This window comes from Bactrocera tryoni, chromosome 4 (genome assembly GCF_016617805.1).
Source record: "Bactrocera tryoni isolate S06 chromosome 4, CSIRO_BtryS06_freeze2, whole genome shotgun sequence".
In the NCBI taxonomy this organism is placed as follows: Eukaryota; Metazoa; Arthropoda; class Insecta; order Diptera; family Tephritidae; genus Bactrocera; species Bactrocera tryoni.
The window spans coordinates 72812504-72835438 of NC_052502.1; the positions used below are offsets into that span (position 1 = coordinate 72812504).

Sequence of the window (22935 nt, forward strand, 5' to 3'; positions counted from 1 at the left end):
TTGTCTAAATGTTGAAATGTGTTTAAATATGCAAGTGTGTGTAAAATAAATATAATAAACTTACTTCATCGTTTTCAAGGCACAGCTGCTGGTTTACTGTTGTGAATGGTCAACTAAAAAATAAGAAGCATTGTGAAAACTTAAATATAATTGTAAACAAATTGTTTTTCAATTCGTACAAATAATTCGATTCTGCGTTGTTAAGAATGAAAATAACACAAAAAATTGAGTTCGATGAAGATGTATCATCGATTTGTGAGTCCACGGTGAGTTAATGTGGCAACAAAATAATAGGCACTACAGCGAACGAGTGATGGATGCAATTGGCCACGAACTTCTATATAACTGAATTTGTATGTAGAATGAAGGTGCTACATGGCTTATTTTTTAATTTTAGGCCGCACTTACCGAAGGATGCCGATTACCCGTGCGTATGCACAAGACTGAAGATTGGCCACTCGCGGAAGTTGTGAGCATTAAAGACCATGATGGCAAACGACAGTTCTACGTGCACTACGTCGATTGTAATGAAATTATGGAATAATTAATAACAAAGAGTGCAGTTTAGTAAATAATACATATATGTTTCAGTTAATAAACGTCTTGATGAATGGGTTACAGAGGAGGACGTTGATACACGCAAAGTGCAATTTCCAAGGCGTGACGGTACGCAGACCGGTGCCAGCACTGGCGTAACTACACCAAAAAAACATCATTCGTCGGTGCCAGGTAGCGTTTCAAGACCTACTTCGCCACAACCTGCAGTAAGCAATGAAATGGTTAATGGTAATGCTGTGCTGGCGGCTGCACTACAGAAAAAAATTAACCGTAAAAGAAAGGTGCTAACTAAAAATTAATAAGCTATAAAGCTTAAAATTAACGGTTTAAGGTATTTTCAATATAGTTCAATGCTGTGCCTGCCCCACCGGCAGTAGTAGTACCTGAGACCCCCCCGCCCGTTATAGTACCCGCACCAGTAATACCAGCTGTAGTAGTACCCACAACTCCGGCACCAGTAACTGTGGTTGAAGAAGCTTCACAAGATGGTAAAACCGCAACACCACGCCAGTCTGGTAGCATGGTCATACATCAGGATGATGTAGTGACGCGTATGAAAAATGTTGAAATGATAGAATTGGGTAAACATCGTATTAAACCCTGGTATTTCTCACCGTACCCGCAGGTAATAAATTTCCTTCAATTTTTGCTTAAAGCAAAACAAATAACACTTTTCGATTAGGAATTATGTCAAATGCCTTGTATCTACATCTGTGAGTTCTGCCTGAAATATCGTAAAAGTCGTAAATGTTTGGAGCGGCATTTAGTCAAATGTAATCTACGACATCCACCCGGTAATGAAATATATCGCAAACACACAATTTCCTTTTTCGAAATTGATGGTCGTAAAAACAAAGTGTATGCGCAGAATTTATGTCTGCTGGCCAAACTGTTTCTAGATCATAAAACACTTTATTATGACACGGATCCATTCCTTTTCTATGTTATGACAGAATTCGATTCACGTGGTTTTCATATAGTTGGCTATTTCTCAAAAGAAAAAGAGAGTACTGAAGACTACAACGTAGCTTGTATACTGACTATGCCTCCATATCAACGCAAAGGCTATGGCAAGCTGTTAATTGAATTTAGCTACGAACTGTCGAAGTTTGAGGGAAAAACTGGTTCGCCGGAAAAACCTTTATCAGATTTAGGTCTACTGTCGTATCGTTCATATTGGGCACAAACGATTTTGGAGATATTTATTAGCCAAAAGCCAAACAGTGATGGCGAAAAACCCACCATTACCATCAAGTATGAACTAAATTTCTTGGTGTTTTACATATATTATATTTATTTATCTCTCCCAGCGATATCTGTGAATGCACTTCCATCAAAAAAGAGGATGTTATATCTACATTACAAAATTTAAATCTTATCAACTATTACAAGGGCCAGTATATCGTTTGTATAAGTCGCGACATCATTGATCAACATAAGAAAGCCATGGATAAACGCAAAATACGCATTGACTCGAAATGCCTACATTGGACGCCTAAAGATTGGTCTAAGCGCTCCAAGTGGTAAATCTTAAGCATATTAAATTTCAAGTTGCAATTTCTTTAGTTAGTACAAACATTACGATACATATATACACAAATAATTTTAAACAAAAATACTGAATTCAACCATATGCGCTTTAGTTACCCTAATACCAAATTATATGATGATTTTCCCCGCCTTTATTTATTCTCTTTTCCGCTCCACCGATAAAAATGATAGAAACTATGATTGAAATGCGCACGTTCAATATGTCATCCTTCCATCAATCAAACATACCATGCTAATCAGCACGCTACTAATAAAGAGCAGCCATCGAATTACTATTCGGTGGCTAAATAATGCAATTTCGGTGTGTTTTTATTTCAACTTCTATTGCCAACTTCTTCAACAAAGTAGTCAAGACTTTGCAATGTAGCCGTCTCAATAGTGGCCTCCACAGTTTCGGTTGAGGATTGTACTGCACGCACAGTTGCTTTACTTTCGGCTAATTCGTGGCTTAATTGTTTCAGTTTCTCGTGTGCTTTACAAGCTTCCAACTTATCCTTGCACTCTTTGACTGCATTTTCACTAATCGTCTCCACAACATCGCCAGTAGCCAATTTTTGTGTAATGGCTATTATATCCTTATCCGCGGCAGCTATTTTATCAAAAGGCAAGTGGTTATCAGCTAACAGCGCGCAACGTGTTGCTGCCAATGTTATGAGTTTTACATATTTAGCGTATAATTGTAAATATTCCTCCTTAACTTCCAAGTACTGTCGTGTTTTTTCGTCCACTTGGCGCTTGATGTTAAGCTCATCGTCCCGAAAACGACGTAAAGTTTCTAAATAGAGTAGATATTGTATATCCTCTGTGCCGCTGGCAGAGCCGTTCGGCGATATGGAGCACGCACTAGTGGAGGATGTAGGAGTTGTGGTATTCGCAGACATTTAGTTGGATGTATATTTAAAATGTAACAGTTTGATTAAAATTCACTCCAAAAATTAATCAGCCTATTCAATTTACCGTATGCTTCTTCTATTGAACAATGCTTCTTCTTTCAGTCTTACATTCACCCAATTTCTTTATGATAACCAAAGTGTTTTATAATTTAATTTGCAAAAAACATTGTACTTTATTTTGGTAAATGTTCAGAAGAGTGTCTTTTCCGAAAAAATGCACCAAATTTTCTTTATTTTACTAAATATAAATCGCAAAATAAAGTCTAATTTCATCAGTAATTATTAAACATATTATAACTAATATTTCTCAACGTATTACTCAACACTGTGTTTAATACTTTCCGTACGCTTCCCAAGAAAACATTTGACAGCAAGTTTTGTCATTTTGTGTTGACGTTTCTTTTTCACAGAATTTTCGCTGTTTAACTCGTGGCGTGTGTATTCTCTGATTTTTGTGCTTAAATATTGGCAAAAAAGGTGAAATTATTGATTGAATTGCTTAATTTCACAATAATCATTCATTAATCTCAACTTTTGTCGATTTAGATGCCTGGTGTTGATACTATTAAATCCTCTTGGGCCGATGAGGTGGAGCTCGACTACGGCGGCCTGCCACCTACCACAGAGACAGTTGAAAACGGCTACAAATACGTCACAGAATATAAGTACAACAAAGATGACAAAAAGACAAAAGTTGTGCGCACCTATAAAATTTCCAAGCAAGTCGTGCCGAAAACCGTAGCCAAACGACGCACCTGGCCGAAATTTGGTGACTCAAAGAACGACAAACCCGGTCCAAACTCACAGACTACTATGGTGTCGGAAGAAATTTTCATGCAATTCCTCAACTCCAAAGAAGAAGAGAAGGCCAACGATCCACTACTCGATCCCACTAAGAATATTGCCAAGTGTCGTATTTGCAATGGTGAGCATTGGTCAGTTAATTGCCCATATAAGGGTACCGCCATGGATACAAACTTAATGGAGAAGAAAGCGGCTGCTGCTGCAACTGCTGTGGTCGAAGCACCCAAAACTGGCAAGTATGTGCCACCATACCTTAAGGACAGTCAAAAAGGTGGTATGGGCATGCGTGGACGTGATGATACCGCCGCTATCCGCATTTCCAATCTGTCGGAATCGATGACCGAAGCCGATTTGGATGAGCTGGTGAAGAAAATTGGACAACACAGTAAAATGTATTTGGCGCGTGATAAGAATACCGGTCTCTGCAAAGGTTTTGCGTATGTACATTTCAAGCAACGCAAGGATGCCGCCGCTGCTATTGAAATTCTCAATGGTCACGGTTATGATCATTTGATTTTGAATGTGGAATGGTCGAAGCCGCAAAACAACTGATCGACGCCGTCAAAAAGTGCAGCAACATTAAAATAATTTTATAACAAATAAAAAATATGGCATATATATAAACGAGTATATTTAAAATTTCATGCGCGCTTTAACAGTAGGCGTTAACTATTGGAAAAGCATAAACGAAAGATCAAATAAATAATCTAAAAATATGTAAAAACTAAATGTTACAGTGCCTCATATTTGTGTGATTTACGAAAATATTTATTATTGTAATGATTGAGTAGGTGTGTTTAATGTACGGGTCGACTTCCATCCGCCAAAACGGTTTGCAAATTATCAGCCAAATGTGTCGGCACAACAAAAGAACTATAGGCCGCACCTGTGGGCATAGGTGCCTTTAACACCCATTTATCTGTGTCCACATTATATTCCTCTACACAGTTTACGCCTTCGCCATTTTTCGTACCTCCTAAAGCCAGTAGTTGATAATTGAATACGATCGCACTGATGCGACTGCGTGCCGTTGTCAGCGAACAAACCTAAAAAGCAGAGTGTGTAGCTTATGAAGTTGAAATAATTTTGCAAATACAAACTTTAGTCCACTCGTTTTTTACGGGATTAAAGCGCTCGACTGTGTCCAGTGGTGAATCATTGTAACCACCCAAGACATAAATGTAGCCATGAGCGACCGCGGCCTGTAAGTTTTTGTAAATGTAAATTATAGCTAAGTCAATTTACTGTAGGTGACTTACACCCGGAGAAGCGCGCGCTTCTATCATACAGGCCCGTGCTTCCCATGTATCCAGCATCGGATCATAGCACTCGACTGAGTTGAGCGCGCATTCATTCTCTGAGCCGCCCATAACATAAATGCGCTCATCGAACACCACGGCCTTTGCACAGTAGCGGCCTTCTAACATCGGTGCTACACGCAGCCAATCGCCTGTGCGCATATCGAACCTTTTAAAAGTAGGTGAAATGTTAGTTTTCTTGATATTTTTTGTTTATTAATTTTTTTTATATTCATTCTTTTTTCATTTAATTTTTTTGTTTTATTTTTTAATTATTATTTTTCTTTATTAAAAAAAATTTGTTTTAATTATTTTTTTTTTAATTTCATTTTTTAGAAATTAACTTTTTTTAAACGTATTTTTATTAAATTTATTTTTAATTAATTTTTTTAATTTATTTTTTTTAATTTATTTTTTTTTAATTTTTTTTTTTTTATTATTTTATTATTATTTATTTATTTTAAATTTATTTTTAATTAATTTTTTTTTTTAATTTATTTATAATTATTTTTAATGTTTATTAATTTTTTTTGATTCTCTTTAATAATTTTTTTTACTTTATTTCTTATTATTTATTTTATTTTTTAACTTACATTTCCACTGTGTTTTTGGTCGTCTTGCAATAACCGCCAATTAAGTATATATTATCTTGCAACACGGCCACACAAATCAACTCTCGACGCTTGCGCACCGGTTGTGGTGTTTCCCACTGTTGCTTTTCCAAATCGAAACGCACCAAATATTTATTGCCAATGAAGACGAGCGAATTCTTAACGAATATTGTGCCGTAATCGGTTTTCTCGCCTAATACTTGACCACAGCGTGCCCAAGTGTCCGCTATGGGATCATAGCGTAGAAAGCGTTTCTGTTGTGGGGTGACCATAAATCACAAAAATACGATAGCCCGGCAATCGTTACAAACTTACGCTCTCATCCATGATATTAACTTCCACAGCCATGAGGCAATTGCGCGAGTTGCGTGGCTTAGTGTACTTCAATTTAGTTTGCCAACGCGTTTCGGGCACATGAAACCAATCTAAAGCATCCAAAATTAAACGATCACTACCCGGTATGGGTTTGATGTGCTTGAAAACGAAGGCTGGCTCCAACTGTGTGATGCGCAGCAGCGAAAGCAAATTTATTAAGTAGGGTCGTCGATTTTCCTCATCATATTTGTGCCAACGCATGATGGCATCAAAAACATCTGCTTCATTGTACACATTCAATTCATCGCTCTCCACCAACTCTTCCATGAGTGCGGGACTAAAACGCAGTAGTTCTCCGTTCGTGAGCAGCTGTTTGTGGAACGATCATTATTTTAAAGAAAGCACGAAAAATGTAAAATTAGATTGCACCGAAGCTATAATACCCTTCACGTGTGCATTTCTTATAGCATAAAAGGATTTCAAAAGGATCTTAATTTTGATCTGTAATTTTGTATGGCATTTATAAGCTATAGTGACCAGATCTGAGCAATATTTTAAAAGATTTTAGCCTTGCCTTGGACAAAAATTTATCAAATAGAAAAGTTTTCCATAGAAGAACTCGATTTTGATCGGTCAGTTGGTATGGGAGCAATAAGCTATAATATTCCGATATCGGCGATTCCCACAAATAATAAACTTCTTGTGCAGATAAGGCAAAACAAAAACTTAGAGGTTAGTTCGCGTATATACAGACAGACAGAAGGACATAGCTAAATCAACTCAGCTCGTCGCGTTGTTCATTTATAGTATATACAAACTTCATGACAAACGTGAAATAGCCCGATCAGAGTATAAAAAAATAAAAAATGTTTATGTGCTCGCATCTCCCACCTCCTTAAAATGCTCCACCGCAAAACCGAAAGCTTTAGCACGCAAGTCCTTGCAACCGTGATCATCAGCGAAGGAGATGATATCCAATAGGTTGGCATAACTCAATTTGTTCACTATAAAGCGGTTGCAATAGCGCGCAACCTCTTTGAATTGCAAAATTTTTGCCGCTATCACCAATTTTCGCGCTGCACGCTCATCGAGCGTTAAGCAGCCTGTGTAGCAATAATTTATTAAGGTCTCGAAACTATTTGCATCGATATGTTTTAACGAAATTTCACTTGTATCCTCTTCCGTGGTGAAGAGCTCTTGAAAATAACTACTTGACGCCGCTAATACAAGACGATGTGCTGGAATACTAAGAAAATATTCCATGTACAATTAAAACAAAATGTATATGAAATATTTGATTTCTAACCGCTTCTGGCGTTCGCCCACAGTAAAAACCACATCAATGTACTGATTGTTGCTGCGACATTCGCGTATTTTTGCCAAAACTCGATCTGAAAATTTGTACTCTAAATTGCTGCTTGATGGCGCATTAGCCATTAAGGAAGCTTCAGTGTTCTTATCTGCCATTTTTGCAAGTAAATTTTACAAACTTTTTCAATTTTTTTTATTTAAAAGAATTTTTTTTGTACGCAATTTATTTCAAATTTGAATTTGTATATAAATAAATTGTGAATGTCAGAGTGAAATCGTAACGGATCGTGGTGAAATTCAATTACATTGTTTATCGATTACACACACTTCCGATTATCGACTTAATGGCGAAGGAAGAATGTGTTTGTACATATATGAGCAGTTTAAAATAACAATTTAAAAATGTGAGTTTAAAAGAAAAATGCAGAATAATAATAAAAGCAAAATCGATCATCTCATACGACAGGGCAAAACTGTCTCTAAACTCATATAAATACTAAGTTGCTCTTCTGGCCTGGAATGTCGATTTTGCTACGAATACAGCAAGATATCTATGAAAATAAAAGTTCGGAGGAAAAATTAAACCAACGCAATAAAAATCAATAAACTTAAATATGTGAACATATTTATTGTAATCCTGGAGGTGTTAACAAAAACGCCATTTTATTTTTCTTTCCTTCTCTACATCAACGCCTCCCGCTCTAATTATAAACAGCATCCCTTTATAGTTGTTATTGTACGCGCCACAGCTGTTGCCTATTGGTTCTGCTTATATAAAAACAACCCCATTTATATAAAAGTATTGTAGCAACAACAACAAGTGAACTTTTGGTGGTGTTTAGAGAAGTTGGATATAAAAGGATGCTGTGCAATCAAGGATATAGAACATTTCAATTTTAACGCGTACACGCGCGGAGCGTATAAAATAACGGAGCCACGGAATATTTGGAATAATTAAATGACAAGTGAAAAATCTTATGTAACGGACAGCATAAAGTGAAAAAATTATAAATTATTCGAAGGTAATGGGAAAAAAATGTGTATAATAATAATAACGGTTTAGTGAAAATTGGTTTTAAGAAAGAAAATATAATGTTTTGGGCGGGCGACATTTGTAATCGATTAACTTCACATAAAATGCAGACAGTGGAATTTACGGGAACAAATAATCTAGAAAAATTTTAAAATTTGCAAAAATTATTATTTTTTTTTTTCATTTACATTTATTATGTGCACATAACTGTTGAAATGAAAATTCTAAAAAGTCTAAATTTATTATTTTTTTATTAAATAAAATAACAGTAAAAATTATTCTTTATACATTATTTTGTATAGAAAATTCCAAAAAAAAAATTAAAAAAGTCGAATCCACATATGTATTTTGAATTTATTAAACAGAGCTTTTGTCTAAAATAGCTTTCAAATTCGCTATTTTTTACATACATATATTTTTGGTAAACAATTTTGGTTTGGATTTTGGTTTTATAATCTAAAATTATCTTAATTTTTAAAAATCAATTTGTGTTTTATATACAACAGTTAAAAAGAAAATTCCAAAAAAATTTAAAAAATCTAATCTACTTATTTTTAATTAATTAAACAACAGAGCTTTCATCTAAAATATCCTTCAAATTCTCAATTTTTTATTTTATATTTATGTGCATATTTTAGTTGAAAGTGTACATAAGTATGTACATATATTTTTTTAGAATATTTTTGATAAAAAACAATAGTTATAATATAAAATAATCGTACAATTCGAAGTTTGCTTTAATATTTATTTTCAGTTGAAAAGAAAATTTAAAAAAAACTCTTAACCTATATATTTTATATAAAAACATTTATATTTATAATTTTTCGTTTTTTTTGTTATTTGTTTAAAAAAAAATTTTGTGACACAATTTGCTTTCTATTATTTACTGATCAATCAATCAATCGATGACATACAAGTATGTATGTAAATGTTGCTCATCCGCACTGTTATTTGTTTATGCTCTGAGTTCATGACAGTTCGAGGTTTAATTAAAACAAAGTCGAATTTTTTCAATTGCCAACCAATTTCACAAATTTTAAGATAGATTGTGATACAAAGATCATTTAAAAAGCCCGAGATAATTGTAATTAATTCCTCAAAATATTTTTCGACATTTAACAATTTCATGATTCTACTGTCTGGTTTTAAGGTATTTGAAGAAGGTAAATCACTTGTGAGATGCAGCGTAAAAGTTGCATTTTTAAAGTAAATTTCATTGCACAGTATGTTGAGAAGCACACCAGCGTGAAATGCAGAAGGAATCTCACTTTCAAGTTCGATTCTTGCTTTTGGCAATAAAATATCTCACAATCTGTGAGTCCAATTCGCTTATTGGAATCTTATTTCAGTCACATCATGAAATTTAATAAATATTAAATTTTTATTGCAAATTGCGAAACGTGCACGGTAAAAGAAATTCTCATGTACCGTTATATCAACAACAACGCGCACCCTATAGGTTTTTGCTATTATTTGACTAGGTGTGAAAATATGTGCCGATCATAAAAGAATGCGGGAAAAATAATAACAATAACAAGTATAATGTGGTTAGTTAGAGAATATTTAAGCACACGCCAAACAAACGAAAGGGGTGGAATGTTGACACACGCACGAATTGCAACAAAAACACACAAAGCTAAGAATAAATATGAGTTGGTAAATAGTAATGGGGTAAGAAGTAAACCCTTAAGCAAAGGAGCTGGTGCAAATAACGCCTTTGGCATGCATATATTACAAACGCCCGATGGGCGAACTTATGCTTGCTGTTTAACCACAAATTAAATGGGCGTGCCAATTTATTTTATGCTGTAAATTAAAAAGTGCTCAATTTTTCAAAACATATTTTTTCTAATCAAAACGCTTGCCACTCTCTCTTCAATGCAGTAATTATACGTCGTTTGCAGTCAACATGGTGTACGACATGACGCATATGATGCCTGCACAAAGCATCTCACTGGGTCGCTATTATCTGCACGATCTCAATGGTAGCGCTGAAAACCATGATTATGTTTTGGATATAGATCGACGCTTTCAGGCGCGCATGGCTTGTGAGACCATGCCACAGGCCTCACCACCACCGCCACCAACACCAGCACCACGACGCCGCACAACACCCATAGCGCACCTGGATCCCTCGGAATTGGTGGGGCTGTCACGTGAAGAACGACGCCGTCGACGACGCGCCACACTAAAATATCGCACCGCACATGCAACACGCGAACGCATACGCGTCGAAGCGTTCAATGTCAGCTTTGCGGAGTTGCGCAAGCTACTGCCAACACTGCCGCCGGATAAGAAGCTGTCAAAAATCGAAATTCTCAAATTGGCCATATGCTATATAGCTTATTTGAATCACGTGCTGGAAACGCCATAAACTACGCGGCTGTTTTATTTCTATTAAATGTTTGGGAAAATCAGTTGCAAACTCTACTTTATTTTTGCCAATAATTTAAGCTGCATTGTGATACCATTTAATTTAAAATTTTCACTTTACACTTATAATATTAATGTATATAACTTTTATTTAATACATACTTTAAGATTTTCATAATGTATTTGCATAATAAATACTAACTACTTTAAATGCCTTTGTTTCCAAAATTAACGTTTGCTTTCGTGTAGGCAGTGATGTTGACATTTTATTCACTATCAGAAAATCGATAACTGAAAATCGACGGGAAACTTAAACAAACTTACGTTATGCTGGTATTAACAATTAGTGGGCAATTTAAACCAAAAATAAGTTAAAAATATACTAAAAATCTTAAATACGAGCTAAAAAATATACTATTTTTTTTGCAAAACAAATTTAATATATGCAAATAATACAAGAAATTCCTTCAGTGATATACATATGTCGCTTATAAAAAATCTTGCTATAAAGGTTTTGTATTTGTGTTTTTTTCTATAATTTTTTTATTATTCGATTGAAGTAAATTATTAAAAGATGTCAATTCACAGTCGAAAAAAATCTTTTTTAAAGTAAATTACGAATTTTTTCCGCTATTGGCATGAAAAACACGATATTAACTTTAAAGCCTGCTTTATTTTGACTTGAAACCTTCCTCAAAAAATCTTTATGAAACAAGAAATCGTGCTATTGAAATATTACATACAATCTCCAAAGCAGCCGCAGCTGCCGTTAGCAGCAAACTGCTTTTAATTCATACATTGCCGCCATTGGCCACCTGCGACTGGTAAGCTTAACATGCAGTGCGGGCAAGAACAAATACATACATACATATGTATTTGAACAGTAAAAGCAATAGCGAAGTAAGGTGAGCAGGTTGGGGAGAGGTGAAAGGGTGTTGAGAGAACGGCAAGAATAAATACGTACCTAGGTACTAGTAGATATAGAATGGCAGCAATAATCCGTGCCTTTCTTGTGGAGCAACTTATTGTAATTTTTTTTGTATGCAAGTCTGCAGACGTATAGAATTATAACTAAACTTTAGGTATATTGTAAAGCAAAATTTGAATATTTTCCTTTAAAACTAAATTTTTCTTAAAAAAAAATATGGAAAAAGTAGAAATATTTTTCTTTATTACTTTAAAATTTATTTTATTTATTTATATTGTTTTATTTATTTATTTTATTTTTTTTTTAATTTTAAAATTTAAATATTTTTTTTTTAAATAAAATTTATTTTATTTAAATTTGATCATTTTCCTTTACAACTAAATATTTCAATGAAAAATAAATTTAAAAAAAGTAGAAATATTTGTCTTTATTATTTTAAAATTTATTTTATTTATTTATTTATTGTATTTTTTTTTTTAATTTTAAAATTTAAAATTGATTTTTTTTCTGATTAAATTTAATTTTTTTTCCAACTCTTTAACTGCCATTGCAAGGAAAATTGCCTTACTCAGCTTATGTAAGCAAGCAGTTCGAAAACATTCCAGCAAACATGCGTAAACAAGAAGGTTCCTGGCAACCATAAATATTTGCTCACACTTTGTGAAAAAATTCATATTATTTAACGTTGTCCTGGTATTTTTTAGGTTGTTTTTCTTATTTCTATACATTTTAAAGTGAAAATTTGTCGGCGTACAAACACAATCCTCTAAATGTGAAGAAATTTTTCGTCAACTCTAGGCAAAGCGAAGGCATAAACGTAAAAAAAACTAAAATAAATAAAAAATATCAACTTTTTGACAGGAAAAAAATATTATTCAATAAAAAATTCTGAAGCGCATCACAGAAAATAAAAGTTTTAGTTAAGAAATTATTTTAATTTTTCGTTACCAACCCTTGTGGCGCACACTGTTAACGTGTAATGGCGTATCATTTTAGTGCTAATCAGGTATTTTCGAAAAGATACTGCAAACTAAATTGAAAACAGTTGCAAAAGCGTTTTGTGAGCGTTTAAAAACATTCGATGCAGACATTTTTGTTAAAAAAATACAAGCGCGTAAGGTTAGTACGCCATTTCGTAGGCGCCATTGTGTTGCAGTGTTAAAGTGTAGGTGGTTAACCATAAAAAATGAAATTGTTGAATTTATTCAGTAAAACTATTTGCAAAATATTGAAAATAAGCAAAACATGCTAATTTACCTGTGGCGCAAACATACATATGTACATACATATGTATGTATTTCAGCGACAATCTAACGGCGTCATGCAAAATTACGAAAGTCAGCGCGTGTTGAGCTGGCGCTGAAGCATATTTTTGCGTAATTTTCTCTGCTATAAGCTTAGATAATCAACTTGTGAGTTGTCTAACTCATACTTTGTTTATCTATTTTGCTGCAGTCAAATTTTCTTTCAATTTGCGACATTTGACAGTAGTAGGAACTGCTAATGTTAATATAATGCACGGCATTTGCTTGATTTGTTGACAAAAGTAGGCCACAGAGCATCTCTATAAATAGCTGCAAATAAAAACAGGGTTGGTGCACAAGATTTTTGAATTTTTTTTAGAAAATACATATTTTTTTTTTATTTTGTAAAGTGTCCAACTAGCACGGGAGTGCTTTACGCAACTTATTCAGAATTCTTGGCAGGCAAATTTTGGTTGCTCGGCACTATTTACATTTTACATATTTTTTTATTAAAAAATAATTAAAATTTAAAAAATAATAAAAATTATTACTTTCGGTTGCACTAAAAACATTTATCAGGGTTAAGGATTTAAAATAAAATTAAATGAAGTTTTTTTATTTTTTTTTCATTTAATTTAATTTATTTTCTTTTTTAATTTTAAGAAAATTTTTATTTTTTTTTCTAGTGATTTTTTGCATGAAACGTTTACCGAATTAATTAATTAAATATGATTTATTTTTTAATTTGCATAAATGTATTTTTATTTTATTATAAAATTTTAAATTTTAAGTGAATATACAAAACATACATGCATAAATATTATTATATATTTTATTCCAAATCAATTCTATTTTTTCATATTTATATTTTATAAATTTCATAATTTTATTTAGATTTCTTATATTTTTTATATTATTTCTTATATTTTTATATTAATTGTTTGTAGTTTTCATTATATTATTTTTTTTTAAATGTCCCATTTAGTAATAAAAAATTTTGGGAATTATTTTAATTTTTAGCATTTACTATTATATTTTTATTATTAAATGTTACTTTATTTGTACATAATATTTTTTCTATTTTTCTTCTCATTAAATTAATTATATGCATATTATTTATAGTATTTTAATTTTTTTATTTCTTTTTACACACATTTATTTTTTTAATATTTTTTTTTAGTAATAATTTTTTTTTTGCTTAAAAGTTGTAGACAAAATTTTTTTTTACCAAACAAATTGCTTATGCTCCCTGTTTCGCGTTTACATTTATTGCGGTTTGTTGCTCCACAAAAAAATATAAATTAATATTTGTACATAGTAACGATTTTGCTTAACAACGACAAAGTTTTAATATAAATAGTTATAAATAGTATTTCTGCTCCCTTACATAGTATGTATTTACATGCATAGACATGTGCATACTTACCTGCGTGCATGTACTATCATGTCAAATTCTTTCAGTTGAATGACACACAAGAAACTGCACAACCTTCGCACAGCGCAAAGCAGACTTCGGGACTAACTGCAGCTTGTGCTACAATTCAGTGCGAATTGAGGCGTTTATAAGTTAACGGTATACCACTGGGGAGCCAATAATACGAAAGTGATAGTGCTGGCGTCGATGCCGATAGTGGCGGCAATTAATTGATTGGACATTATACTAATTTACTTACAATTGATTGGACATCTGTTTTGTTTTCATGTTTGATCGCCGATAGTGCTACGAAAGTTTAGGTGTGTGTGCGTTTTACGCAAAAGAAATTGTTAAAAAAGTAGCCAATGCTGACCGAAAATAAGCAGCAGTGCAGATTGCCGTGAAATTAGTTAAAGTAGCCGGTGAACCTGTAACTATGCTAGTTTAGTATTTGCTTTCTTCAAACGTTTATGTATGCGTTTGTATATATGTATGTATGTACATAATTATGTGTGTTTGTATGCTAGCTGCTTTATCCCCCACTCTTCCGCCACACGTGCACCCTTCAGCCGCCTGTTAGCCTTTTATGCTCTTCTGCAATTTTTTAATTCTTGTTTGGGGTGTCATGATGCTGTCAAGGGGTGTGACACCCTTCATCGTTGCTGCCTTGTGTGGGCATTGTTGCAACTTGCCTGCAATACAAGCAGACAGCGTGTAGCTTCTTGACTACATAATCCACGCATAAAACGTGATAAATGACACCCTCGGGTATGCGTATAAAAATCATCTGCTGGTGGGTTAGGTTGTTGGTATTGCACAGTGGTTTGAAGTGGAAAACGATAAATTTTTTTACCAAAAGTTTAAAAATTCAAGATACAAGTCTCTGGAAGTGGCTTTTACAATTTTTAGACGAAGAAATATTCTTCATAGAACCCAATTTCGCAAATCCAAAAATCGTTCAAAAATATTATTATACTAGTAATAAATATAAGTAGGTAATGTTCAAAGGACTCAATATTTCAGTCAAAATTTTGGTTTCTGAAAAAATGGCGGCTTTCTCAAAAAAGTGGTTTTAACAAAAAATTTATTCCTTCGATCATTACCTGACAAATGTGTTTAACTAAGAAGGTTGTGTGACAATTTTAACTAGGAATAGTCCAGTCGTTTCGAAGATAGATCGGCTCTAAAAACAGCATTTCGAGAAAAATTTCTTTAAAGTTTTAGAAGCCGATTACACTAATTAAAAAAAATTAGACAGTGATCTTTCTTTTTGTATATTTTTTGTTAAAGAGCCTTTAGAGAATGTATAAAAAGTATTCAGAGATGATTCTTAAACTTGTGGAACCCTTCACTTGTCAAAAATATTTTGTCGCACATTGAAATTAGTAGTATAAGCTCATTTAGTCGTTACGCAACGGTGTAAACGCCATATTGTCTTCATTATGAAAACGTTTACCATCATCTTTGACAGCCGTTACCTTATTTAAACACTTATTCAAAACAGCTGATCTGTCAAGTCTCTGTCTGTCAACATATTTCACAACAAATAATAGAATTTTATCGCAAAACTCAACACTGTATTTAGATTTTACTACTATTTATGAAAAGTTAATGTTATTGAAAAGATTTTATTTCAATTTTTCCGAGTTAGTTGGTGAAATTGCTTCACAAATAACGCTGCAATTTTTTCAAGATTAATTCTAGTAAATTTTTTAACCCTCCTTTGCTCATTTTGTGCCACTGTTCAATCTCACATTGCACCGTTATTTCGTTTCACTTGTGAATATTGCAAAAAATCAGCTCGTTGCTGTAGCAATCTTTTGTCTGCTATAAAACTACACTACCGTTAGAGCATAAATTCCTATTGTTGCATTTGCTAATTGAGTTTAAAATCAATTTGTATTTCACACTTGAACCAATGACACTTCTAACAAAATACAATCGATTTACTCCGGTAAGAGGCGCAAACACTTACAACAACAACAAGGCTTTTGGTAATTTTACGCAGCTTAAAGCATTACAACAATTTTGCAATAATATCCTTAAACCGTTTGCAATGATTGTTGTTGTTGCTTTGATACATACTCTTCCTATAAGTCGATGTAATTGCCGTGTAAATTTAATTACAATAACACAATGTGTGTAAAGTGTGTTTGTAGCAACGCTCCCGCTCGCATTTGGTGCTCGCATTTGTTGCGTCCGCACGTGCCGTTGCTTGTGGTTTCATGCCATTTACTCCATTTGCCGCTCAACACATCCTCCGCAGCTTGCGTGCGGTGTGCTGTGTTGGTCTTCAATCATTGCTGGTGTTGACAAGTGTCATTGGTCGCCACCGCTGGCATAACGGCAAGTCTCAGTGCGTATGTTTGCATGTAATCAGTAGTGAATAGTCAAAAATTTGTCAACTCGCCACATTTACATATGATAATTGAAAATACTTTTTGTTGTTGCGTTTTAAGGTTATGTTGGCGTTGGTTTTCTCACGGTTCAGCGAAGAGTGGGCGGCAAAGGTATCGTTTTGACGAGTTTCCCTCGATCTTCAGCGACGTTTCAAAGTCGTATCGCATCTATGACTTTTCTGCTCGATTCTTTAAAGAATGTAAGTAAACATTTTTTTACGAGAACTCTCAATCCGTATTGTTCTTAAAATTTTCAACTCAATGCCTCTGGCGTTTGTCTGCTAAAAATTTCGAAAGAGTTAAAGCGAAATTTTCTTCATAAGAGCTGGCTACTAACCTCACACCAAACTGACTTTGATCGGTATATTTCCTATATGGCTAGGATTTTGTGGCAATCTTTGTTTATTCTCTGTAGATTTTGTATCATAGCCTTCTCTTCGAAAACTTTATTCTAGACGTTCTGGCGTTATGAAAGAGAATAAGCTTTAATTTATACATATGTATTAAAAGCAAATAACTTAAAAACTTTCTGGGAAAGACTCAAATATCCTTAATTTGCCCGGACTGACAAAAATATTATCATTATTATCGCTAATGAGCTAATATACTTTTCTGGAATGATCTTCAATGCCTTTAGCGATTTTTTTTACAGCTTCTTTTCCATTCGGTAGATTGTTAGACAGTTTCGACGTGGTATTCATAAACCAACGTCTTTTCACCTCTCTAATGATGTGTTCTTTGAATGTAGAGTCCACAGCCACGTTGTCAAGCACCTTTTTGCGACCTCAACTCAAAAGATTCAGGTCTCTTGGCAGCCTTCACACCCAAAACATTAACCAAAATGTGTTAAATCGGTACATAAGAACTGTTGAGATCCTCTGTTATCTCTCTCTCTCAAGCACTCTTTCTTTAACTCTTTTGATTTCATCGCCATTAACAGCGATGAATGGACGACTTTGATGAGACAAGTTTTCGGTAACTTTACGACCTTCATTAAATGCTTTGTGCCACTCAAATACTTGTGTTCGCGATAAAGTAGACCCACCGAAAATCTTCTGCAATATGTTTAGCGATTCCGTAGCTGTGATTTCATTGGAAATACAAAATTTCAAGTATATTTATAAACTAGAAAACTTTTTTCCATGGTAAAAATCACTAGACGAACTTTACGTGTCATAAAGAAGCAGCTTTTAAAGACATACTAATGGACTATATACCATAGAGATCAAACTTCACACGAATGTATAAAAATATTGTATCCGTCCAGGTCAAATTTGATCAGTTGGTATTTTCGAATAGTGTTGTCATCTATCCAAAAAATGAGAGTAGACAGAATTTTAACGTAATTTGGTTAGTGTTTCACAAGTTCAAATAGACTATTTGCCCGCTGGACAAGACCGAATGGCAACGGTTCACCTCTCTTTACAATTTTTTACTGGTTGTATCTATTTCTACTGCTTATGGCTTCTAATGCTACATCTACAAATTGAGACTAGACAAAATTTTAACGAAATTCGGTTAAATGTGAAGAGTTTCTCAAGTTCAAGTAGACGGAAAAAGCAAATTGGACTCGATTTGGACTCTGTTTTTACACGTTCTTACTGCTGGTTGCTCAGCGAAAATATGTGATCAAATTTAAAACATTCCCTCTTCATAAAAGACACAAAAAATAACGCTGATCCTTCGAGCAACAAATCCTTCTGACAAAGTTCCTGAAATTCATCCGCCAAAGGTTGGACATTTTCCAATTGGATTTAGTTATGATAAATTACTCAGCCGCTTAACGGTAGCTGTTGGCTCTTCCACTTGCTAAAAAATGTTTACAAATGTTAATAAATCGCTCGGGTTTTTTGCTGCTGGTTTTCAAAAAGTAAACAAGGATTATAACGGTATTAGGAGCAATACTCTTCGTAATCGCTGCATACATATGTCATTTCAAAAATTACACCATGTAATTGCAGCTCATGCCGATTGAGGGATGGCACAACAACACTTTGCTTCTGGCGTGGTGCTGTCACGGAGCGTCAGGAGTATAGAGTGTTGCCGAAGTAGCATGCGTGTGTAAATGTGCGGTGACTTTTTTATTAATAAACAGCTTTTTAGCGCAGGGATGTTTGGGCAACTGCAACAAAACGCCCATATTTTGTTTTTTTTTGTTTACATATGTATGTGTATCTATAATTTGTATGCGTTGGTATTTAAAGATTTAAAGGCTTAAAATGATATAAATTAACGCATCAAAGTTGGCTATGATATATAGTCCGTCAGGCGGGAGAACAGGTTGTGTTGGATTTGTAGCAATATGTCGCGAAAAATGAATGACTAGTGGTTGTGCCAGCGCCGTCGGGCTTTTTTCACTCATTTTTGTTGTTTTCTTTATTTGCTAGTTCGAGAAGGCTTACAGCGCGAAACGTCTATGCAATTGGGAGTTGCCGAAGTGGTATCCACCAAAACCGCGCGCCCATAAGCAACCGACGAAAATAATCGCTGGCAATAACGGACATTTGCTGTGCAGCGCTGATCGGTAAGTACTTGGAGGTATTTACGCACAGCAGATCAAAGTGCACCGTTAGGTTCTACTCAAGAAAATTCGAAACACCCGCGGAGCCTCGGAGAGTTTCAACAGAATACATTGCTGTAAACATACATACATATAACCTCTTCGTCTTTCCGTCTTACGCAAATATATTAACACCGTCAGTTCCTTATGTTATGAAAAATGGATTGATATCATTGTAGCTCGAATTACTGTAGTTGCTTTATAAGATCGTAGCGTAGACTTTGAGAAAATCCGCTAATGAAGAATTTTCTAACCTGTCCTTCTTCGTACTGGCTGCGTACTCATCCATTCCGTATTTCTAGAGCTCAGCTTTTAGAGACTACTCTCTTTTTCTTGAACTGAGACCAGTCACCGGCATTGCAGATGTCGTGCCGTTTGAGGGGCGTGCGTTTACGGCCTTTCTAAACAGATTTGCTGTTTCATAAACTTTCAAAAGGAAAGGTAAAGCTAAATCATAGTCAAATAAAAGGATATTGAAACCATTATCCATCACTTCTACGCAAATCTGACTGAAACTGAATGGTGATCCGGATTAAGTTGACCTTATGGGTATGGCTTGGTTAATGTTTATGGTATTGAAACCATTATCCATCACTTCGACGAAAATTTTACTAAAACTGAGCGCTGATCCGGTTTAAGTTGACCTTATGGGTATGGATCGGTTAATATTTATGGTAGAGCTCTGGGATCTCCCGAAAATTTCCGCACAGATCTAACAAAATCAGATGGGTAACCTTAGTTTAGTTTACAGCTTTAAGGACTTGACTTATGATGACGGTTGATTCCAGCCTAGTGACACACATCGAATGATTTTGAGGCTTATTTTATAATGCTGCTCTTCTCTTTATAATGCGGCTACTACTTTTCCGGTCCTATTGTAGCTTATGGTAGATTGCTCACTGACCTCAGTAAGCCAGTGGAATTTACTAGATACAGTTTAATCGGAGTTCCACAGAAGAACTGAAGAGCTTAGCTTTCAAACTTTTGCTAATCTGACTTCTTATAGAGACCTTTGTTTGTCTTTCCACATGAGATGCTTTGAATTTTGTCAATAATGTTTCATTTCATTGTAGCACATGAGTAAGAAAATCTCTTAGAATCTGCTTTGCAAGCCTTTAATTTGAAAACTTTTTGGTAACAACTTTCACAAATTACTTTTAGTTCGGATAAGAATCCTTGGGGCTACTTTCGCAGCACTTACGAGCTACCACGTAAAATAACTCGTAAATTTGCCGACGAATACAACGAGTGTCTGATCAGAAAATATAAATGGCGCAATTTCCCACGCAAAAAGAGTGTTTGCGGGAAAAAAGATGAGCCACCGAAATGCGAAGATAAATGCGAAACCGTCAGAAGTATTTTCAGTCCAGGTGAGAAAGGCATTGGAAAGTGCGCTAAGGGTCAAGATAAAAAAGTGAGTATAGGTTCCTCGTTTTTCAAACTTTCGTTCATACTTTAAACGAGTTTTTGTTTAACACATCTTGTTTATCATACTTTTTCGGTTAATTCAAAGAAACTAAAGAGGAAGAAAGGTAATGAGAAGAAGCCTGAAGAGCCTTGTGAACCTATACAAATACCACCAGCTTGCTAAAATACATTCGTTATTATCTCATATATTTTTGCATATTTTATTTTGTCATCCACAAAAAAAATAATATCTACCGAAAAATAGTAAGAAACATCCTTGACTTGTCTTTTTTTTACAAGCGTTCCGATTTAGAATACGTGCCAGGTGATTTTACGCCATACGAACATCAACACCCCTCACGTGACCAGTTGTTGCAACAAAAGTACGAACGCGACAATAACATAGAACCGGAACTGCCACTGAATAAGCTGCTACTTGGCGACCACCTTTGTCAATCGGTTAAGCCGGACGTTACCCTTACTCGTCCCGTGATACTACCGCTGACGCGTGTCTCTTCGCCAACCGCGAACGCTGCTCATACTTCCCAGCTGGAACTCACTGCACCGACGGAACCTCAAATTGACCCAATGCCACAAGTGCAGACGGAGACATCGTTATTGCCGCAAACAGCTGCTCTGACGGATTCTGTTGGACCAAGTTTGGAATACTTTAAACAAAAATTCGGTTATCAAAACCCCGATTCACCTGCGCTACAAAATCTTGAGCAAACAATGCCACTTAAATCAATTACAGCGAAACCCAACGAGCGTTCGCCGTCACCTATCATTCCGCCCTACGCTAATTTCGAATTAGCTAAGCGCATGCATCATGACAATTTGGACCATCAACCGTTGCCGGATTGTGTGGTGGACATGGCGTTCCGCAAGCGGCAAATTACTGGTGAGCATCCCGGCTTAGCGCTGGATATTGCTCCCTTTGCCACGGGTGTTGGCATAAGAACGCATAATGCTGGCCCCACACATTGTACGAAAATGAAGGTATTTCGCCCACGCACCTGTGGCGTCGTGCCCAAAGCTTATGCTGGTGACTTATCACGTGCAATTTCCTCAGCGCAGCCCGATAAACCAATGACAGCTATGGATTTGGCCATTGGTTGGGATTATAGACCCAGCAATCCAGCGGATGAACCGCGTCGGCCACCACATATTGACGGTTCGGACGATACCGCCGGTCCTGCTGTGTTCAATTACGTAAAAACACCGCGCGATGAACCCGCTACAGATCTAGGACGCTCGGCGGGTGTATTCAATAGTACGCTCGGCGAAACGGGCTTTTTCGATAAGGATATAATGCGCCGCAAATCAGATTTTGGCGGTCGCGCAATTGAACGCGACACGGACTGTCCCTGCAGCACCGAAGATTGTATGGTACGCGCGCCACCGCCACGTGCGCGTAGTGTAACTCGTGATTGTGCGATGCCTTCAAATCGGTTGAGCAAGCATTATCAATCTTCACCTAACATCATGGCTGAGGGATACCGCGCATTGCGCCAAAAATATCTCGGCGGCAGTGGTGGTAGTATAGCAGCTTCGTGTGAGGCTCTTGTACCCGAACGTGGCTGTAGACGTTCAAAACAAAATATCGGTGCGCCAGGTTTTCTAAGCCGAGCGCGTTCAAGACTATGTCACAAGGTTGCACCCGAACCACCGCGCTGTTACCACGCAGCGCCGCCGCGTGCCATCTGTAAAGCACCATTTCGTGTTGGTGTGCCCAAATACAATGCAGCGGGACATTTTATTAGCACGGACAGCGGCTGCAGTTTGGAATCACATAATGCCAGTCGTGTGCTGGTGGTGCCGCGTCAACGTGATCCCTACGCAAAACGGAATTACGATATTGATACGTTGGTGCCACCGTTTCGTTGTTTTGGCGGTGGCGCCGGAGAGGGCGGCTACCCAGAACATTGGCGTTTGGCCAGCGTATATCAACATGCTTATAAACCTCTCGAGCAGCGACGCAGGCCGCTACTACAAACAGTTTACAAGTAATCAATAATTAAAGGATATTCCAAATATTTATTTCAAATATATTGTAAAAAAAATAATGAAATATATGTATGTATATACACTGAATGGGGTATATTAAGTTTGCCATGAAGTTTGTAACATTAAGAAGAAAGCGCCGTATACCTTGTAAATATTTATGCAAGTTTTTGAGATATGGGTATGAAATTTTGTACACATCCTCTCTCATCATGTGCTTGTATGGAAACTT

The 22935-nt window shown here is 35.4% G+C and overlaps 6 protein-coding genes across 7 annotated transcripts; 4 read left to right on the top strand and 2 right to left on the bottom strand.

Annotated features, from left to right (window-relative positions):
• The first annotated feature begins 125 nt into the window (after positions 1–125).
• On the top strand, positions 126–2405 carry LOC120775220 (histone acetyltransferase Tip60). 2 transcript variants are annotated; one of them, XM_040105288.1, is made up of 7 exons: positions 126–266; positions 398–524; positions 592–839; positions 905–1183; positions 1241–1812; positions 1869–2081; positions 2281–2405. In XM_040105288.1, coding segments are annotated over exons 1-7 (1500 nt in total). In that variant the 5' UTR covers positions 126–206; the 3' UTR covers positions 2282–2405. The 2 variants fall into 2 exon arrangements, with proteins under 2 accessions (XP_039961222.1, XP_039961221.1); XM_040105287.1 differs by having other exon boundaries at positions 1869–2405.
• On the bottom strand, positions 2253–3073 carry LOC120775221 (augmin complex subunit dgt4). Its single transcript, XM_040105289.1, has one exon. The coding sequence runs from the start codon at positions 2988–2990 to the stop codon at positions 2424–2426; it is 567 nt and encodes a 188-aa protein (XP_039961223.1). The 5' UTR covers positions 2991–3073; the 3' UTR covers positions 2253–2423.
• Positions 3074–3370: 297 nt separating this feature from the next.
• On the top strand, positions 3371–4535 carry LOC120775491 (eukaryotic translation initiation factor 3 subunit G-1). The gene is made up of 2 exons (XM_040105696.1): positions 3371–3479; positions 3549–4535. Exon 2 carries the CDS (start codon positions 3549–3551, stop codon positions 4356–4358), a length of 810 nt encoding a protein of 269 aa, XP_039961630.1. The 5' UTR covers positions 3371–3479; the 3' UTR covers positions 4359–4535.
• A 21-nt stretch (positions 4536–4556) lies between these two features.
• Positions 4557–7497, bottom strand: LOC120775490 (kelch-like protein diablo). Its single transcript, XM_040105695.1, has 7 exons — positions 7337–7497; positions 6922–7276; positions 6031–6399; positions 5698–5969; positions 5066–5273; positions 4907–5008; positions 4557–4852 (listed from the first exon to the last, which is right to left on the bottom strand). The coding sequence occupies exons 1-7, from the start codon at positions 7495–7497 to the stop codon at positions 4604–4606; spliced, it is 1716 nt and encodes a 571-aa protein (XP_039961629.1). The 3' UTR covers positions 4557–4603.
• Positions 7498–8130: 633 nt separating this feature from the next.
• LOC120775492 (helix-loop-helix protein 1) lies at positions 8131–10856 on the top strand. Its single transcript, XM_040105697.1, has 2 exons — positions 8131–8363; positions 10259–10856. The coding sequence occupies exon 2, from the start codon at positions 10284–10286 to the stop codon at positions 10746–10748; it is 465 nt and encodes a 154-aa protein (XP_039961631.1). The 5' UTR covers positions 8131–8363; positions 10259–10283; the 3' UTR covers positions 10749–10856.
• Positions 10857–12574: 1718 nt separating this feature from the next.
• On the top strand, positions 12575–22709 carry LOC120775247. The gene is made up of 4 exons (XM_040105327.1): positions 12575–12681; positions 19120–19256; positions 20454–20706; positions 21000–22709. The coding sequence occupies exons 1-4, from the start codon at positions 12655–12657 to the stop codon at positions 22707–22709; spliced, it is 2127 nt and encodes a 708-aa protein (XP_039961261.1). The 5' UTR covers positions 12575–12654.
• Positions 22710–22935: the final 226 nt, after the last annotated feature.

Excerpts from the sequence above, each read along its gene's own strand:
- LOC120775490 (XM_040105695.1), bottom strand. The coding sequence starts at position 7,497 with ATGGCAGATAAGAACACTGAAGCTTCCTTAATGGCTAATGCGCCATCA. Across the intron at positions 7,277-7,336 it reads GTGGGCGAACGCCAGAAGCG|TATTCCAGCACATCGTCTTG; the intron begins GTTAGAAATCAA and ends ATATTTTCTTAG. Across the intron at positions 4,853-4,906 it reads TAAAAAACGAGTGGACTAAA|GTTTGTTCGCTGACAACGGC; the intron begins GTTTGTATTTGC and ends TCTGCTTTTTAG.
- LOC120775221 (XM_040105289.1), bottom strand. The coding sequence starts at position 2,990 with ATGTCTGCGAATACCACAACTCCTACATCCTCCACTAGTGCGTGCTCC.
- LOC120775247 (XM_040105327.1), top strand. The coding sequence starts at position 12,655 with ATGGCGTATCATTTTAGTGCTAATCAG. Across the intron at positions 12,682-19,119 it reads ATCATTTTAGTGCTAATCAG|TTCGAGAAGGCTTACAGCGC; the intron begins GTATTTTCGAAA and ends TTTATTTGCTAG. Across the intron at positions 19,257-20,453 it reads TTGCTGTGCAGCGCTGATCG|TTCGGATAAGAATCCTTGGG; the intron begins GTAAGTACTTGG and ends AATTACTTTTAG.
- LOC120775492 (XM_040105697.1), top strand. The coding sequence starts at position 10,284 with ATGGTGTACGACATGACGCATATGATGCCTGCACAAAGCATCTCACTG.
- LOC120775491 (XM_040105696.1), top strand. The coding sequence starts at position 3,549 with ATGCCTGGTGTTGATACTATTAAATCCTCTTGGGCCGATGAGGTGGAG.
- LOC120775220 (XM_040105287.1), top strand. The coding sequence starts at position 207 with ATGAAAATAACACAAAAAATTGAGTTCGATGAAGATGTATCATCGATT. Across the intron at positions 525-591 it reads CTACGTGCACTACGTCGATT|TTAATAAACGTCTTGATGAA; the intron begins GTAATGAAATTA and ends TATATGTTTCAG. Across the intron at positions 1,184-1,240 it reads ATTTCTCACCGTACCCGCAG|GAATTATGTCAAATGCCTTG; the intron begins GTAATAAATTTC and ends CTTTTCGATTAG.